Source organism: Tachysurus vachellii, chromosome 8 (genome assembly GCF_030014155.1).
Source record: "Tachysurus vachellii isolate PV-2020 chromosome 8, HZAU_Pvac_v1, whole genome shotgun sequence".
Lineage (NCBI taxonomy): Eukaryota > Metazoa > Chordata > Actinopteri > Siluriformes > Bagridae > Tachysurus > Tachysurus vachellii.
The window spans coordinates 2,786-21,666 of NC_083467.1; the positions used below are offsets into that span (position 1 = coordinate 2,786).

The 18,881-nt window shown below is 36.6% G+C and overlaps 2 protein-coding genes across 2 annotated transcripts; one reads left to right on the top strand and one right to left on the bottom strand.

Moving 5' to 3' along the window:
• The first annotated feature begins 7,879 nt into the window (after positions 1-7,879).
• On the top strand, positions 7,880-9,762 carry pdcl3 (phosducin-like 3). The gene is made up of 7 exons (XM_060875609.1): positions 7,880-7,966; positions 8,090-8,155; positions 8,305-8,422; positions 8,523-8,613; positions 8,819-8,962; positions 9,285-9,493; positions 9,570-9,762. Exons 2-7 carry the CDS (start codon positions 8,150-8,152, stop codon positions 9,713-9,715), a joined length of 714 nt encoding a protein of 237 aa, XP_060731592.1. The 5' UTR covers positions 7,880-7,966; positions 8,090-8,149; the 3' UTR covers positions 9,716-9,762.
• A 1,566-nt stretch (positions 9,763-11,328) lies between these two features.
• Positions 11,329-18,523, bottom strand: nms (neuromedin S). The gene is made up of 7 exons (XM_060877205.1): positions 18,368-18,523; positions 17,629-17,675; positions 14,759-14,812; positions 14,553-14,579; positions 14,424-14,477; positions 14,275-14,349; positions 11,329-11,370 (listed from the first exon to the last, which is right to left on the bottom strand). The coding sequence occupies exons 1-7, from the start codon at positions 18,444-18,446 to the stop codon at positions 11,362-11,364; spliced, it is 345 nt and encodes a 114-aa protein (XP_060733188.1). The 5' UTR covers positions 18,447-18,523; the 3' UTR covers positions 11,329-11,361.
• Positions 18,524-18,881: the final 358 nt, after the last annotated feature.

Consider the following 18,881-nt stretch of genomic DNA (forward strand, 5'->3'; position numbering starts at 1 on the left):
TGTTGCATTTGTAATAGTGACCAGATCTGTATAATACTGTCTACAAAATGCCTGAGCTGCAGCCCATGACAATGGACTAGAGATGTAAATATATCTACTATTTCCTGTTTTATTGCCTGTGAAAATGAAAAACACAACACATGAGTACAACATACAGTATGTTAATTGTAACTTAAATATATTGTCAATTGGATAAGAAAAAAATGCTAAAACTAGTTCACAAACTGTCAAAGTTCATAATGAACTGTCTGTTTGGAATGAATTTTTTTCTACTTTAAAGCACAATTAAATTTAACGAGACCAAAGCGAGCAAATTGCCTGGAATGTTTTAACCAGACAGTCAGCCCTATGGAGAAATTGTCAAACATATGCTGTTTACCATCAAAGCACATATATGGGTATGTGTTTCCACATGGTATATCATTCCATCCTATTGGAGTTATAGCACCACAAGCTTCATTTCCACCATAGTTGTTGGGTTCGCCTGTTTTCCATATTGTCACACTTCCCAGTGGCTCACTTCCAAAGGACCAGAGCCAGGTGTTGTAGTAATTGTAAAGTCCAATCCAAGCACTGGAACTGAAGTGTTGTCTCTGTGCTTCATTCTGAAGTTGAACCAGATCCTTATAACTTGTTATGACAGCCAGGTCAATGTGTGTGGCTTGACAATAAGCCCGAGCATCACGCCATGTTTTCCCCTGCTGGATCAGATAATACTTACGAGGGACAGAAAGGACGAGAGGCACAATCACTGTGGAGAAGAATTGACGTTTTTGTGAAGGTTAGCACAGAAATCAATAACTGATCAATAACTGAACTTTCCAGAACGAAAGATATTTTTTTGCCATTTTTATTTTGGTGCAAAATATGAAATGCTGTCTGTAATATTTATCTAAAGCTACTATCTCTGTAACTTTATATCATGCATTGTGCTATTTAAATATTACAATTCTTGTAATATTAGACAGTAGGGTTATGTCAGGACTCTTGCTTGGACATTCTCTGCCGGAACAATTGGGGGGTGCTCCGGCAGTGTGCTTTGTGTGTAACTGTTCGTAATGGACTCATTATTATGTCTATTTATTTCCCCCACGTTGTGTATACTGTAGCTTCATGGAGTTCTCGTCTTTTGTGAATCAGTTTATGTATCATGATTTGCAGGTTGTTGTGCTCGTAAATTTATGTTCCCTATCAGTTTCTTTTGTTAGTTTTTTTTTATTTGTTATCGCTGTGTTCGGGTCTGCTTTTATCCCCACCGCTCTTGAAAGCTTTTCAGTTTAAGGTGAGGCTTCCCTTTGCCTCCTTTCTGTAAATTAACCCTGGAAGTCTGCATTTTAAATCTTTATACACATTGAGCAGCTTACTGAAACACACACACACACACACACACACACACTCACATCTCTCACCTGTGAACAACAGAAGTATGAACAAATGTTGCTCCATCATTGATGTGTAGTTGGAAAACTCACTAAAAAATGAGTGATTAAAAACCCTTAACAGTCCAGATCAAAAAAGTGACTCCTGCAAAACTGATAAATGCAATTATTAAATTTGGTTATATATATGAAGTGAAACACAAATAGCTACAGGGGTGTAGTCAATAATAAATAACTAATAATGAATAATTATCATTCTGTTGATAATTCTACTACAAATGATTCCGTTCAGTATGTGAAAAAGAATTTATTGGAAATAACAGCAATTTAAATGTTGGTAATGAAACATTCATTTTGTAACAGAATAATGAAGTAAGAGCTCAAGAAGACAACAAATAATGAAGTGTATAAGGGTTCGATCTAAATCATGAGTCAAATCAGAATTGAATCGTTGAAAAACAATTCAGGTTTTGCTGAGAAGAGAATGTGAGATTTGCACTTTGGTGTTTATATTACAGGTACATTTTGGTTTGTGTTACAACACCTGAATGGATTAAAAAGCAAATAGGTTTTAATTAATTAAAACATAATTTCAGTATATATGAAATAAAATGGCCTACCTGCACTACATCACATAAAAATTGATTCTTCCTACTAAAAAGAGTAATAAAGTTTAGCATGCAATTGCAATATTCTTTTCAAATATAAATCTTTCAGTCATTACAGATGTGGGTACAAGTTTTCCATATCACATGTTAAATAGACTATTAGATTAGGTTATTACAATCTAATTAATGAAGTTTTTTAACTTGAGAGGAACAACAGAAATATCTACAACACGAAACTAATAACTAATATTCTATTGTGTTTTCAGTCATAATTGGCATTCAAAATTTCATTTTTACATAAACCATTTTTCAACATGAGATACACAAAAAAAAAAAATCATAAATCCTAAACTAGAAATGAACTATTTATCAAACTAGTCACTGGAAATGAATTAGTTATGGAGTTCAAAATATAACTACTCTTTGTCTATTTTTTATGTTAATCCTATTGTTATAATTGTTATAAATTTTATAGTAAATTCATTTGTCATTGTTCAGTTATGGGCATTATTATGAATCTTTACACTGACAAGTACCAAGAGTTGAAAAGAGACTCACAGATTTTAGAAAAAAATGCAGACTATAGCATACTGATCAGAACCATTAATAAATCTACAGCATAAAGTTTAATGTGATGCACATTTAAAATATAAAGTTCAATACATATTAAAATATTAGATGAAAACAACACTGTTTAAGTTGTAGGAACTAACTTCAGAATTTAAGTAGAATATTAAATCATACCTGAAATGTAAGAATTGAACTATCAGCTTTTTATAAATTTTAGTGTCCTCCAGAGATGTTGTGCAGTATCAGATAAACTGACTTACTGTTTATCTGCTTTTAAACTTGTTGACTTTACACACACCACATCCTCCTACTTTCCCTATTTTACAAATCTGAGTGTAGGGAAATCTGAGTGGGACGAGGCACGGCAGAAACGAACAGACTGAAAATCATTAACAGTGTTAATTAACATTGTAAAGGCTGTTTGAGTGTTAATTTGAGAAAGAAAGATTCCATTAGGTTTTGACCAGAGTGCCCATGCTGACCACCATTAAGTGCCACAAGCTCCAAATCTTAATCCAATGTTGAATGTTACTTGCTGGTCTTAAAAGGAACTACTGCTAATGTCTCTGTTCTAGATACCACAGCACACCTCCAGAGGTCTTGTGGAACCCCCATCTTTAAAGATCACCGCTGTTTTGTCAGCGGTGATCTTTAAAGCGGTGATCATCACAAGGCGACTTATAAAATATTAGGTAGATGGGTTAATCACATGATTAGTGTGTGTACACTCATATACATACAGTTTAATAAAATGTATAAATACATACAGTTTAATAAAATAATAAAAGAAAATCCCCTGATTTCAATTCTTTATGCGGCATTAATTTTCCAGACACCGGTGTGTGTTTAGTCATGTTGCTGGAGAATGTCGTACTAATTCTGATCGATTAACATGGGATATGTGATATCATGTTTACCACACCATGAACACATAAGTTTGATATTAACTTACCCCAAATCCCCAAAGGCATTGTTTCTGATTTTCATCAATTTAATAATCTTGTGTGTTTTATAGTTCTGCTAAAAACTTGCTTCTGCTTCAACAGAAGTGCTTTTATAGTAAACAAACAGCACAGAACCACATTTACACACAGATATGAAGCAATCTTTACCAACATATGATTTAAATGGATAAACTGTATACTATGTGACCACACACCTGACCACGCAGAAATATGTGCTTGTTGAACATAACATTCCAGATTTATTCCCCTTTGCTCTTTTAATAAGCTCCACTCTTCTGGGAAGGCTGTGTAAAAAGAATGCAGTTTTATAAAGGGAAGACACACTGCAGTGACTCAGATTGTGTATAAGTCAGTTCTGTCTTACACTTTATCTTCCTGTAATTCTGTAGAACACTTTATTTATTAACATTTATTAGAATCAGCACGAATGTCTGCCCCAATACATCTGCAGCTGCAGTGTGCTGTATAGCCATTGAGAAGTGTGTTTTGGCACAACACCACATCACTGGACAATTCCCTCTGGTTTCATTTCAAAACTTTTTTTTCACCTCACTTTATTCACTTTTCAAGAGAAAACATTCTTGTTAACAAAATAACATTCTAACACTAAGAATGTCATACAACCTTAAGAAAATGATAAATATGATCATTGCTGTTTTCTTAGTTTCTTACTGTGACCTTCAGAGACCTTTTTACATATTGTTATTGAACCGAGCTGTTTATTTGTCTTCATGCAAAATGGCTTTTGCAAACCACTCCATTCCTTTATCCTGCTTTACTTAAGCGCCACTTAACACGTGCTCCTTCATTACACTGACATCTCTACTTGAGTTTATCCATATAATTTGGGTTAAATAACAGCACTACATTTTCCTTTTTTCACTCAGAGCAAAAAGATTAATATGAGGATGGATATGCAAACATACAATTTCTCTAACATCATCCACAAATAATACAAGAAACCCAAAAAACTAGTTAAATAGTAATGTACGTTTAAATTGATCTAAATTGTTGTGACATGGATTAGCTCTAAACCCACCTCCACCAAAACCAGGCTATTTTTATTGAATTAACACACACATTTTTGTATAATCAATTGTGGTTACATTAAACAGTCAGACATCAGCACTGGACTTAATATGGCTACTGACTTGAGACTTAAAAAATAATAATTTGAGAGATAATGCTAGCACCCTGGTATAACAATACGGAGAACAACACAGACACATTGAAAATTAGAACATACATGGCATCAAAATAATTAGTATTTCAAAAAAGCATAACAGAGCCCCCTGAACAATAGAAAATATCTTACACTACCACAGACACGTGCACAGAATCAGAGAAACACTGAAATAATTAAACTAATTTCTTCATCAGAATCATCAATTTGTTTACTAGTTCCCTTATCAGCATGTTTCTTCAAACATATAAAGCAAGAAGCAATCAAACCTCTTCCAAAAAAATATATTTATTTTTTTTAGCATCTGCTATCTACTTAAATCTTTTAAACTAGCAGTTATCCAACCCCTGATTAAAAAAGACTTCCTCGACTCTGTCATCTATCCAAATATAGGTCAATACCAAACCTCCCTTTTATATCCAAGGTTTACAAAGTTTTGTAGCGAAGCAGTTATGCTCATACACAGAAATAATGTTCATGAAATGCATCAATCAATATTTAGGCCTCACCCTAGTATATCATACAGAAACACTAGTTCAGGGTTAGGGTTAACTCTAAGTACCCTAAGTACCGGAAACAAGAGCTCCAGTCTTATTATTTTGTCTTTGTGACCTTTCTGTCTTTTTTCGATTTGGTGATAAAATGAGCTGCTTATTTGTTTTCCTTCAGGCAAAACATATTATTCAAACCACTCTGCCCCTTTGTCCTACTTTTAATAAAACTCTAAATAAACCAAATCAGAGTGACCAACACAGACAGATCTGAGTGCAAATTTTTGCACACTATCAGGATGACATTAATTGTGCTTGGTTTGTACAGATATAACACTGACATCTCTGCCAAATTATTATAAGGTAATTTATACATCAGGGCCTGAATTCATGAACATTCTCAGTGTAAAGAGTTTCGCCTAGTTGTTAAAAATTCTAAGAAATTTTTTTGAAATGTTGGTGTTCCCTTTAAAAATAAAGAGAAGATCTGATTAAAGATAAGTTATTTATAAAGCATCTTATATAAGTGAAAAGGACATTTAAGAGGATTATGGATTGTTGCAAGCCTTGATTTGCAAGTTACCTTTAGTCCTCCACATACTGTACCTGGTGCTATGGCCAGACGCTAAGCAGTTGTCTCCACCTTGGACAGCAATTGTACATATATGGACATTAGGTCAGAATGGGCTTGATCCTGCACAGTGGCCTTCTTGCAAAATATCTTATAATTGTACAAAGCTTCACTTGCTTATATTTTGTTGATAAATTTAAGGGAAACGAAGTATTAGCTCCACACAAACTATAAGGTTAGAATAAACAGCAGCATGGGATTATGAGATAAACATAGCATGGGGCAACTGTATAGGGGAAACTGTATAAGGGGCAACTTTACTAAATGTACACAGAATTATGAATTAACATGACACGTTAATGTTACTTGTTCTTTTACATACTTATATAAATTAAAACAAAGTATATACACTTTGTATAATTCTTATCTATTGAATTAAATAATTTACTTATCATTTAATTAGGAAGAGAACACGCTGCAAATCACTTAATTGGGAATCTACTTCCGGTATCGGCTGTGATGTCATTACCGGCTTCTATCCTGCCCTTAATAGCACCATAGATATCTACACTAGATGTCGCCTTGGGGTCCCAAAATTGCAGCAAAACCGCCGCCATCTTTGTACAGGGGTCTTGTACTTCAAATTCATGGACAATGCCAGACTCCTGTGCTGCATTTGGTTGTTCAAATGAACACAATCTAAAAACCAGGCAGTAAGGGATTACATTACACAAGTGAGAATGTGTTTTATGATACTGAATGTTACGGAATTATATTTCTGGTTCCGTTGGTTTGTTTCAGTCCTTGGTTAACAACCGCAGCTAATCCGTGCTAGTTACCCATTAGTTTTTGACAGTTAGGAAAACAGACAATGTTTGTAGATTCCGAAGCTCTTAATAAGGACATTAAAAATTGACCCATGCTTTTTTGCTTACAGGTGAAAAGACCCAACTTTATGTATGTTTTGTGAGATTCCCTTATTCCCATCTATTCCCTTATCTATTGTATTATTAGATTAGATTGTCCTGGACTTAACACAAGCAGAATGCTCTTTTATCAAGTTACTTCACTTAAGGACATATTTAATGACATTATGTCTTAAAAGGACTTGGATTTTTTTATCGTATATTAATTTTAAAAAATTTTATAATATGACTTGCTGTTTATATTTGTTTTGTTTTTATTGTATTTATATGATATTATTGAGACTCAAGATGACATAGACAACCACCATTTTAGCTTAATGTCACTAGTTGTGTGCACCTTTCATAAGTTGAGACAACACCATGTCGCAAAGGTTCATACTCTGCAAATGCAGAGCAAAAGTGTCAGGAAGAAACTGTGTAAGGTCGTGTTGTTGTTGCAGGGAAACTAAAGACTTAGTTTTAATGGTTAACTCAGCTGACAGTCCTGGAAGGATGTCACCAGTTAGCTTGGCAGTGTAACACACAAGTTCAGCCTTAAAGTCAAACTTTGGGGTTTTTTTGTTTATGTGACTTTAGTACATAATTATTTAATATGGCAAAAGTGTGGGACAGGAATAAATAAAAGATTGAACAGTTTTTGGCACCTCAACTATCTAACTTTCACATTATGTTCCTCGCAAATTTGTGATTTGCTTCCACCTGCAAATTGCTTTGTGTATCATATTTAATAAACCAACACAATTTAAATGTATAAATGAACATGTATAGTCACACCATTGTAGCAGTGTTACATGCAGTAGGCTATAAGGTAAGTAGTGATTGTTCATCACACTGTAACTAATAAACTTACACCTACTAGCACTATGCATTATATTGTGAAAAAGGAGATTATCTTAATAACAAAACCTTACATTTTCTCTGGACTTAATGATAAATACACGTCTGACTGTTGGAACGACCAAAAAAACTAGAAAATCACATTCATGACGATTTATAGTGATTTTATTTCCCTTTGCTTACATTGACGCTGATGCATTAAGAGGAGGGGGTCCCCTTACCAAGATGGCGGCTCTATTGACGCATTCGTTCCAATGACCTGCCGTAACCAAGGCGACATCTAGAGGTAGATATCTATGAATAGCACGAGCTTCAAAACTCCTGTTAAAAGTCCTTATATGGTCAGAGCGGATGTTGGTTCTCACAGTATTATCGTCCGGTGCAACAACACGGTGGCTCTCGGGCCGATTTTCTCGCACAATATTATCACAACGAGGTGCTATATTTTTGATTTGCAAGTATATTTTGAACGGAACACAAAGTAACTACCTTAAGAAGCTGTTGTAATAATATAAAAGCTGTGTGTGTTTGTTTGTTAACTCGTGGACTTGTGTTCCAGTCGGACCGAAATAAGCGGCGCTCTTTCTGGTTCCGTGTTGAAAAGTTAGAGGAACGAAACATGCAGGTTTGTGTTTATATCGTGTTTATTATCGTGTTTATATCGTGTTTATTATCGCTTTGTTTCTTTAATACGACCTGAATGTGCGCGTTACATCAAGCACTTTGTTTCTAAACTAAACATGGTACCGGAACCTAACAGCTGTTTGTCTTTAGGACCCAAATGAAGACACCGAGTGGAACGACATCCTGAGAAAGAAGGGAATTCTTCCTCCTAAAGACACCCAGAAGGAGGATGAGGAAGAGGAGCAGATCCTTCAGCAGCAGTCAGTTGGTGAGGCTTTAAAACTAAAAGTCACAACATGAAGCGTGTCGCATAATTTAATATCATTCAGTTTAGCTTTTCTGTGTAAACTAACTGTAATGTCCTGCAGTGAAGACGTATGAGAACATGACGCTGGAGGAGCTGCAGGACAATGAGGATGAGTTCAGTGAGGAGGACGAAGTTGCCATTGAGATGTACAGGTGAATGTTTTACCTCCACATATCATGGGCCCTTAAACACGTATTACTGAAACTAGTGAATATCGACATTGTTTGCTTTAATTATGTCACAGTTCTGTTTGTTTCCAGTTTTAAATGGAAAAATGAATCCAAGATTTTCATTGTGCTCTCAGACTTTTGGACCTCACAGTGTGAGTAATGTTCTGTTCTTTCTGTCACTTGACAGGCAGAAGAGGCTCGCTGAGTGGAAAGCAAAGCAGCTGCAGAATGTATTTGGCGAAGTGAAGGAGATTTCAGGTCAAGACTATGTTCAGGAAGTAAACAAGGCCGGAGACAAGATCTGGGTGGTGCTGCATCTCTACAAACAAGGGTGTGTGTTTCAAGACAAATTCTTTATATGTTTCTTATAAATATTTAAAATATAATTTTTATTGATTTAACAATAATTTTAGTGAGCAGTGGTGGCTCAAGCATTTAAGGCTCTGGGTTGTTGATCGGGGTCCAAGCTCCGCTGCTGCCACTGTTTGGCCCTTGAGCAAGGCTCTTAACCCTCACTGCTCCAGGGGAGCTGTATCAAGGTTAACCCTGCGCTCTGAGCCCAACCTCCAAAGTTGGGATATGCAAAGAGAGAATTTCACTGTGATGTAATGTAGATGTGGCAAAATAAATGCTGCTTCTTCTACTTTTCCCAGCATCCCTTTATGCACGCTGATCAATCAGCACTTGGCCTCATTGGCACAGAAGTTTCCAGACACTAAATTCCTGAAGTCAATCTCCACAACGTGTATCGCTAATTATCCGGACAGAAATCTGCCTACCATCTTTGTTTATCATGAAGGAGAAATGAAGGCGCAGTTCATCGGGCCACTTGTGTTTGGAGGAATGAACCTCAAATGTGATGGTGCGTATGTGTGTGTATGTGTGTGTGTTTCCGTGTGGTTTGATTGTCCCTCCTGTAATAATGTTTTGTCCCTCAGAGCTGGAATGGCGTTTGGCTGAATCTGGTGCGGTGAAAACAGACTTGGAGGAAAATCCAAGGAAACAGATCCAGGACCAGTTGATTTCATCCATCCGCTGCTCAGCACCGACCCGCAAAGACAGCGATGAATCTGATGATGACTGATTTGGGATAGGTTTAATTTTTTCAGTTCTGAAGACGTTTGGACATTTCAGTAGTGTATTTAACGAACACACGCTGACTTCCCATCCGTAACTCCATCGTGCATGTCATCTGCTTTCTGTGTGTGTGTAACGGAGCTAAAAGACCTTGTGTGAACTTGATCTCTTGTCTAAATCATCACCTCTTCTAATGAATTTCCCTCAAACGGTGGCGTGGATTCACCCGTGGGTGTGTCACGTGCACGTTAAAAACAGGACTGGAACACGTGACTGACTTTTTTTTAAACCTCTTCATCTAGGGATTTACTCCCTCTAGTGGTGATGATTACAAACTGCAGTGATGCCAAACAAAATTTGTCAAAATCTTTTTTTAATACAACCTTGTTCCTGTTGGCTGTGATCATAAAGTAAACCTGAATTATATATCTATGCTGTGTTTGTTTTAATACTATACAGTAGTGATACACACACACACACTAGTGGCTGTAAGAGAGCAAAAGAGAAATCAAACAGCACATGAGCTTGAATTTATTTACAGGTTTGATTGTTACAGTCCACATGACATCAAAATCCCACTGAACATCCAGGTAAATCTGTGTAGTTTCCCTAGAGAGAAACGAAAAAACGTTTCATTTAAACAGGAACTCACTTGTACACTGGCACTCAATCACTAACTTTAGGTATTATACCCCTCTGTGTCTGGATTGTTCTCCTCCCTACTGCTTGATGAACTGACTGAAGTTTTCAAAAGGATTCAACCAAGAAGCAAGCAGAAAAGAAAGTATTACATTAAGACTTTAACATTTATAACATGGGACGTAAGCTGAGCTGTTTCTATGTAATGTCCTTTTACATTTGTGTCTCAGTCTGATCCCAGTCCCTGACACTCTACTGGGCTCATTTATGTTTATTGATGAGTTTCTGGCTTTCGAGTGTTTGTCCAAAGGTTGAAAATCAGTGAATAAATCATCAAGGGCTTCCTACGTTTATCATCACATTGAGCTGCTTTACTGAAGTGGTTTAATGGTTTAAAGCTTCCATTCCTGAGAAAACTGGCTTGAGTCATCTGTGAACATGTGATGAGCTGATACATATAATGAATTTGTCCAAGGGCAAACGTACAGTTTAACGTACAAAGATTTAACAACGGAAAAAAAACAATGCTGTTGCATGCCGATAAAAATGCCCAACATTATAACAAAACAGCAATAATAATAATAATAATAATAATAATAATAATAATAATAAAGATGAGCAAATAAACATTTTAATAGGGAGTATTTTGAGAAGTATCTGTTTGATTTGTATTATTCTTATATCACAAAACATTGTGTGATGTTGCATTTTCTTCTGGAAATGAGACTGATGACTTCAGTGCAAAATTAATTACAGTTTCTCATAACATTAAAAATTGTCAGGAAATTCTTCATAACAGGACCTTTGTGCTAAGCAGGTCATAAAGAAAACAAGAAAATGGCTAATTAAGATTTATCGTCTAACCATCAACATAACTGATTTATTCTGTTTTATTCCTATTATAGGAAGATTTGCCAATGATAAACATTTTTTTAATCTACAAAATATTATTAAAGCAGCACCGTGGCTATTAGCGCTTACCTTACAATGTGTCTGAGTGATCACAAGTCATCTTCAGTGTCTCTAAGAGAAAGACAAAGTCACTAAAACAGGTTTAAGATCAGATTGAATTTCAGCAAAGCTGTGTTCAACATCACTACAGATAACAGATGCTCTCTAATGTCTTTCATTTCTTTTGGCTAATGCTGAGCTGCACATGGTTTGAATGATTCTGACTGAGCTAGGGGAAAAGAAGAAAAGTGTCAGTATCATTATCACCTGCGCTCCTCATCAGTAGATTGGACACATCACTGATCAGGTGATGACTGATATTGATCAATGAGTATAAAACTGTAGTTTCTATTTATTACATATTATTTTGCTATATTTAAATTTTATTTGATTGTGGTCCAGCCAGCAGAGGCACTGTGACGCAACAGGACGCTGTCCAGGGTGCTGACCAACAGGGTTAGGCAAAGGGTAGGAGCTGATGAATCTAAATACACATTACAACTCACATTTCCACATAACAGAGAACATGAGAGTGAATCACGCTGACCTTCTTTCCAATTTACAGAGCATTCCAGTGAGGATGAGGCAACTTCAGACCAGAAAAATTATCACTGCCTCATCCCAACACACCCAAAACAGCCTCAAAACCACTGAGACCCCATCAGTGTGAACTCACAATGACTCTATTACTCTCTATCTCTTTATTTTTTTTATTTACAGTTGTGCTCAAAAGGGTTAGGGTTCACATCTAGGGTTAGATGTTAACCATTTTAAAGAAATCATGAGTGAAAAAGCGTTTCTCGTATTTCATATTTCGTATAGAACTCAAGTTAATATGTGAGGCATAACAGAATGGAACAATCATCAAACTAAACATAACAAAAAGAAAATAAGGAAATAATCCCAGTCCAAAAGTTTGCATACCTTCAGTTCTTAATATGATGTGTTGTCCTCTCTAGCGTCAATGATGTCATGCAGTCTTTTGTAATAATTGTGCATGAGCTCCTTAATTCTCTCAGGTGGTAGAGCTGCTCATTCTCAGCAAAATGCCTCCAGTTCTTGTAAATTTGTTGGTTGTCCTGCACAAACTGCACGTCTGAGATCTCCCTAAAGTGTCTGAATGATATTGATGTCAGAAGACTGTGATGGATTGTGATGAAGAAGCTTGTCTTGTGCTTTGGTTCATTGTCATGTCATTTCACCGGGGAGGAAAGCAGAGTACACGGAGGAAACCCCCGAGGCATGGGGAGAACATGCAAACTCCACACACACAAGGTGGAGGTGGGAACCGAACCCCCAACCCTGAAGGTGTGAGGCGAACGTGCTAACGACTAAGCCACCGTGACCCCTCTTTTAAAACAATTATTTAAAAAAAACAAAAAACTATTCTGAAAAATACTTTCGGCTTGGAAGCTCATGGAACTCTTATTTCCATGTCCTGCATTGTCTCTTTGTCCTGCACTGTCTTGTGTCCCACACTGTGTACACCAGGTTGTACAGATACACTTTATGTGTCTAGGACTAACTGACTTCAGTCCTTATCTCTGTGATGTTCTGTGTAGCTTCATGGTCCTGCAGGAACGTTGTCTCATGTCACTGTGTACTGAGTCACATATATATGGTGTAAATGACAATATAGGCTTCTTGACTTGACTTGATGTTGGAACATCTGAGATCGTCCCATGTGCAGATTTCATGCTGTAGAATGCAAACTGCCTGCCAGTATTTTCTGATAACATGCTGCATTCATCGTGCTATTAAATTTTCCTTGCCTTGTTGACTCCTCTCCAAAAACAGTGTTTATGGTTGTGACTAGAAAGTTCAGCTTTAGTCTCCACATGACTCTGCTCCAGAAGCTGGGAGTCTTGTCTAGGGTCTGTCTGGTGTACTGAAGGAGGGTCTTTTTGTGTCATGGGAGCAGTAACGACTTGCTCCTGACAACTCGACCATGCAGGACATTTATGTTCAAGTCCCTCTATATTGTGCGGACACAACAACACCTCTTTGTTCCAGAGCAGCCTGTATTTCCCTCCAAGGTGTTTGTGGGGTTTTCTTTGTGTCCTGAACAATTCTCCTTGCAGTAGTGGGCGAAATCTTTCTTGCTCCACCTGACCATGGCTTAGTATCTTATTTACCAGCTCTTTATCGGAGTCTGAACAACACTGACTGGCATTTTAAAGTGTTTAGATCTTTTTATGCCCCTCTAACTTTTTAAGTTCCTCTACCTTATTCCGCAGGACCATTTATGTACAGACACTAATTACAACTACAATGAGTCACAGGTGTGGAAACCTCCCTTTAATAGCCATTTAAAGCTCTGTGTGTCGACCTGTGTGTTTATAATGTGGCCAAACATTCAAGGGGATGTAAACTTTTGATCAGGTTGTTTAGGGGATTTCAGTCATCATTAAGTTTTAAAAAAACAACTGTGTCAAACAACTATGTGATAATTAATGACTTCACATGACTACGATCCTTAAATATGAGGAAATTATTTTGCATTATCAGTCATAGTTTCCAAATAAATGGCAATGTTTAACAATCTCTTTCAAGGTATGCAAACTTTTGAGCACAACTATATATAGCTGTTTTTTCTTTTGCTCTCTTTCTCTGTGGTTTCTTCTTTTATATTTCTTCATTATGATTTCCTCTTTATCACGCTACTTTCTCTCCTCCCTAGAATACGATGAGAAATGAAGGTAAGTTCATTTTAATTCTCAGTTAATGATTTTATTCCTTTTGGCTTTGGTTAATTCAGCAATACTGAAATTACGTCTTGTACTCTTACTGAAAACTTTATGTTCCTTACATTTTTATCTTATATATGAAATACAAAAAGATTTTATCTCATGATCTATACTTTCACCCTGGATATTTGCCAATATATCTGTCCTTATTTAAAATCATTTAGCTCTTACTTATTGTTTCTTATCTTATCTGCTTTTAGGATATTTAACAGTTGGAAATGGAGCCTACCGACAAAAGTTGCTGTTTCTTCCTTCGCAGAGTAAACTTGGGTGAAAGACGCATCAAGGGGTGGACGGAGTGAGACTAGAAAAAACACAGCAGTATTTAATTTGAGTGAAAAAGATTTTAATAAAGAACTGATTAAACTTCATCGTTACCTCTCTCTCAACAGTGCCTACTGAGTTCCGTGCTTTCGAGTAATGAAATAAGAACTGAGGAGGAAACAACTCTGTTAGCAGATCACTTTATATTTACTGGAGCTTGTGATAAAAAAGGCACAGACTAACCCGTTTGAAGACATTCTGAATCTGCTCCTGGGGAACATGAAGGCACAAATACACAGTATATTTAATATTATTCACATTTTCAAGACATATCACATAGAAACTACACATATGTAGTCTAGATGTTCACTGTTCTACAACAGACTAACTAATGCCTTAATAGTGCACCCTATTCTGCAGATAACTCCACACACAGATCTCTTCCCCACCTTGTTCTGGTCTCCCCAGACGAGTCCACACAGAGAGCTCTGCACTGCTGAACCCTGAAAAAAACACAAAGACCAGGAAAACTCATCCAGCTTCATCAACGATCAACATAGTGAAGTTTTCTGTAAGATGATGTTTGTGTAAAATGTATGGAAGGAGTGTCCAGTGTCAGGACAGTGTTGAAGTGAAATATGAGGAATAACCCACTTTATCAACATCCATTAACTTCCTATTACAGCAAGTAATAATAAGCACTAAAGTGTTTTATTTCTTACTTATTGCTCCACTGAAGCAAACTCAACTAAAATATAGAAGGTAGATGAATGTAGATGTTTAATATCTCCTAAAGGACAGATAAAATGTCCCTGATTTCCTGATTCTTTATTAAATGTGTTAGTTTCGGCATGTCACAAGGCTCACTGGGAAGAGGAGAGGAATGATGCATCAGCGATATCCGCCATTGTCCGGGCCTTGAGCAGGGACCTGAACCCTCTCTGCTCCTTGAGTACCATATCATGGCCAATGCTGTGCTCTGACCAGAAGGTCCTATCAAGCTACATTACATTGCTCTTGTTTTGCCTTCCGCAAGTGAAATGCAGCTCAGTTGGAGCCTTTCAGGTGACTGACTTTTCACTACTTGGCCTTAAAAGTCTTGGAATGTTTCAGGTCTTTTTCCATCTAAACAGTGAAGTGTCGTCTGATGTGTTTTAAATCATTTCACCAACTATGAGCAGATAACATCATCTTACATAATTTAGAACCTGTCCTGCTTCTCTGTCAGCAGTCACATTGGTAATAAATAGAATGTCCACGGCATCAGATGAAGTGCTTTGCTTCATGAGCAGCTCCTTTCCTTCTCCATACTCTCATGATGTAGCTTTCAGATCTGTACAGGCTTAAATCAGATGTTTTTTGGCAAACTAATGGAGTCTTCCTGATTTTTATCTTCTGACACAGATAACACTGACTGTTCTTCTGTTGTCCACCACAGATATCTTCTGTGTTGTTCTTGAGCTCACAAGTGCTTTCTTTCTTTTTAGAAAATAAATAATCTATCTTTCTAGGAAAATAGTGAGCTAACAGAAACTGTTCAATTGCACCGTTATCAGGGATAATAATCATTATTAATTTTTTATATAAATTTGTTTTCCAAAAATGAAAAAAAAAAACACATTATTTTAAAGAAAGATACACGACATTTCAAAGCACAAGTTCATAATAGAACATTTATACTTTAGATTCTGGGCTCCTGAGGATTTGCCCTCAGTTCAAGTTTCTTGAAATCCAAGACAGTGTAATAATTGTGTGAGAGAAAACTCCTCACTCCTTTGTTCCTCGGTCATGTGTTGGTGAAATTGAAATAATCAGGTGGAACACAAATAAAACGAGTTAGTATGAAAGTTAATGGTGTATTGTAATGGTGTATTGTAGCAATGAGAGTGAATTAACATTTTCATATTTCAAACTTTCATGCACTTGTGTGGTTCTTCTGATTTGATCAGTTCTGATTGTGATTTGTGAGACAGTTCGTATTATAGGATGTTGAAAGGTTTGGGACTGAAGTGAGAATTCAAAACGTGTCTCATAATTAACACAACTGTCAAAAAGACGTGAAATCCTGACATATGATCATGAAGGCGAGATCATTATAGTTTGAGTCATTTGTGGTGTGTCTCTGAGTGTGTGTGTGTGTGTGTGTGAGTGTAAGAGAGAGAGAGAGAGAGAGAAGTCCTCTCCAGTCCAGTGTTATTTCAGCTCTGTAGAATTTGAACATTTAATTTTTGTTAGACGGTGTTGATATAGTTTCTATATCAGCAGCTCATTCACAGGGACAGAGACTCCAAATAATCTAAGCCTGACATAAATGGATTAAAATTTGTGGCTTATAATCATTGATGTGGTGAAGTTTTTTGTAAGGAGGCTCAGGAGACTCTTAGGGAGTCTCAGCAGACTTGTAAGGAGACTCTTATTAACTTAAAGACAGAGAATAAAGAGATTTGAGAGGTGAATGTTTATAGCTGCTATAACAGAAGTAATAACAGGAACTATCTCGCTTTCTGGATATTCCACAATTTTGTGGCTGTTGTAACTATAAATAGATGAACTGCTGCAGTAAGAGAAAAAATCACTACAGGAAGAGTTTTAGGAAAATATACTTCAGATTGCTAACAGTAACCTTTAACTTCAAGTGTGAGCTGAATTGAATTAATTTAATAAAAAATGTCAGATTTATCCCTTCATCCTAAAAGTCCTAAAATAGACACATGTTGAACTTAAGTCATCTGCTTAAGGCTTGAAGTCACTACTGTCTCATCTTCCTCCTTTTCTCTAAAATCACACCATCCTGTTCTTGACTATTCTCCCAAAACAGCAAGACATACATCTCTGTATTGTAGACGTCAATACAACATCTACTTAATAGCATATTGTGTAAACAGCAGTTTATTGACCAAGTAACATGTAGTGTAAAGGTAACACTAAGGGCATATACTTCCTCATATTTACCTCCATACTAGCACCACTGTGTGTGTGTGTGTGTGTGTGTGTGTCAGACACTGTTGCTGCTGTCTTTTTTAAAATTCACTTTATAAATGAACCTTCCATTCCCAGTTTAAGATAATCTGTCTGAGCGCAGGATGCTTCTGGACAGATGTAGGTGTGTACTGGGAATAAAACCACTGATTTAGATCGTCTCAACACGGCTTCTTTTAAACCTTATATTTAACTTTATAGCTGTACGACTCCAAATTAATTCATAACTATCGTTCTATAAATTATTACAAGAGCTCTTATTACTTTGAGAATTAAAGACTGTTAGAAGAACATAAATTGCTCTCTGTATTTAATGTATGGTGTGAAATCCAACACTTACCTGTATGTAGTCTTCATCTTCTCCACAGTCTAGCAATGGATAACATTCTGACAAGAGAAGCAACAGAAACAGGTAATATTTCAGTAACGTCACTGTTAAATATCATCATAATAAAATAGGTTAGCTTAATATTTATTAACTACATTTATTAACTATGTTTATTATCATTAAACTGTAATAAATCACATCCACAATGTTTAGACCAAAGTGTCAAGCTACTTTTTCCTGATCGCAGGAACTAAAACATCTCCATCTGTTGACTGGGATCTTTTTACACATTAATAATTTAAAATCATTTCATTGGGTTTGATTTCTCAGAATTGCATGCAATAATTTTAAACATATTAAATACTGATTTAATCTCAAATGTGTAAATGAAATTATTTCTGTAATGCTGAATTACAGTCCTGATCTCTGAGGTCTGACACCATCAGTATTATGTTCTAACTTGACACTGATGATGTGACAGATCCACAGACTGACAGCAGAAACACGTCATGACTTTATTATGCTTCATTATTTTCCTTCCTGTTGCTTTAATGACGCTGGAGATGAAACTGGAGGAACATCAACACAGAACCTTAACACAGAACCTTAACACAGAACCTTAAATACTGAACAAAATACTGAACTTTTTCTTAATCGGTTTTTCATTTTAATGCCGTTTTTTGTTTTCAGACACTTTGTTTTAACGTATAAATATAATAGAATTAAATGGAAAGAAAGTTAGTTTACTCACCAACATGAGAACAAAACCCGGTGAGACACCAGATAATGATACACAGGAAGTAAAGTTCTCTCAAACTCGTCTCGCGCATCTCCGTTAAAAGTGTTTAACCCGGTAAACTCAGGATGAAGTGAAGTCGCGTGCGGTGACCTGAATGCGCGAGGACAGTCACGCAGACCCGGTTTATTTATACGAGACCTCGTGCCCAAAATGACGTAAGCAAGACCGCCCCTCATCGCGCGCCTTACACGTTAAACCCAAGTGTGATGATTAGTCTGTGGTTAGTAATGATGAGCAATAACCAGCACAGGGTTACACACAGGGTTACACACAGGGATACACACAGGGATACACACAGGGTTACACACAGGGTTACACACAGGGATACACACAGGGTTACACACAGGGATACACACAGGGTTACACACAGGGTTACACACAGGGTTACACACAGGGATACACACAGGGTTACACACAGGGATACACACAGGGTTACACACAGGGATACACACAGGGTTACACACAG

What these genes read in the sequence shown, in the direction of transcription:
- pdcl3 (XM_060875609.1), top strand. An exon ending in GTTGCCATTGAGATGTACAG is followed by an intron (nt 8,614 to 8,818) that starts GTGAATGTTTTA and finishes GTCACTTGACAG; the next exon opens with GCAGAAGAGGCTCGCTGAGT. An exon ending in CTGCATCTCTACAAACAAGG is followed by an intron (nt 8,963 to 9,284) that starts GTGTGTGTTTCA and finishes TACTTTTCCCAG; the next exon opens with CATCCCTTTATGCACGCTGA.
- nms (XM_060877205.1), bottom strand. Translation starts at nt 18,446, where the DNA reads ATGCGCGAGACGAGTTTGAGAGAACTTTACTTCCTGTGTATCATTATC. An exon ending in CGGGTTTTGTTCTCATGTTG is followed by an intron (nt 17,676 to 18,367) that starts GTGAGTAAACTA and finishes TTCTCTTGTCAG; the next exon opens with AATGTTATCCATTGCTAGAC. An exon ending in TTCAGAATGTCTTCAAACGG is followed by an intron (nt 14,478 to 14,552) that starts GTTAGTCTGTGC and finishes TTTCCTCCTCAG; the next exon opens with TTCTTATTTCATTACTCGAA.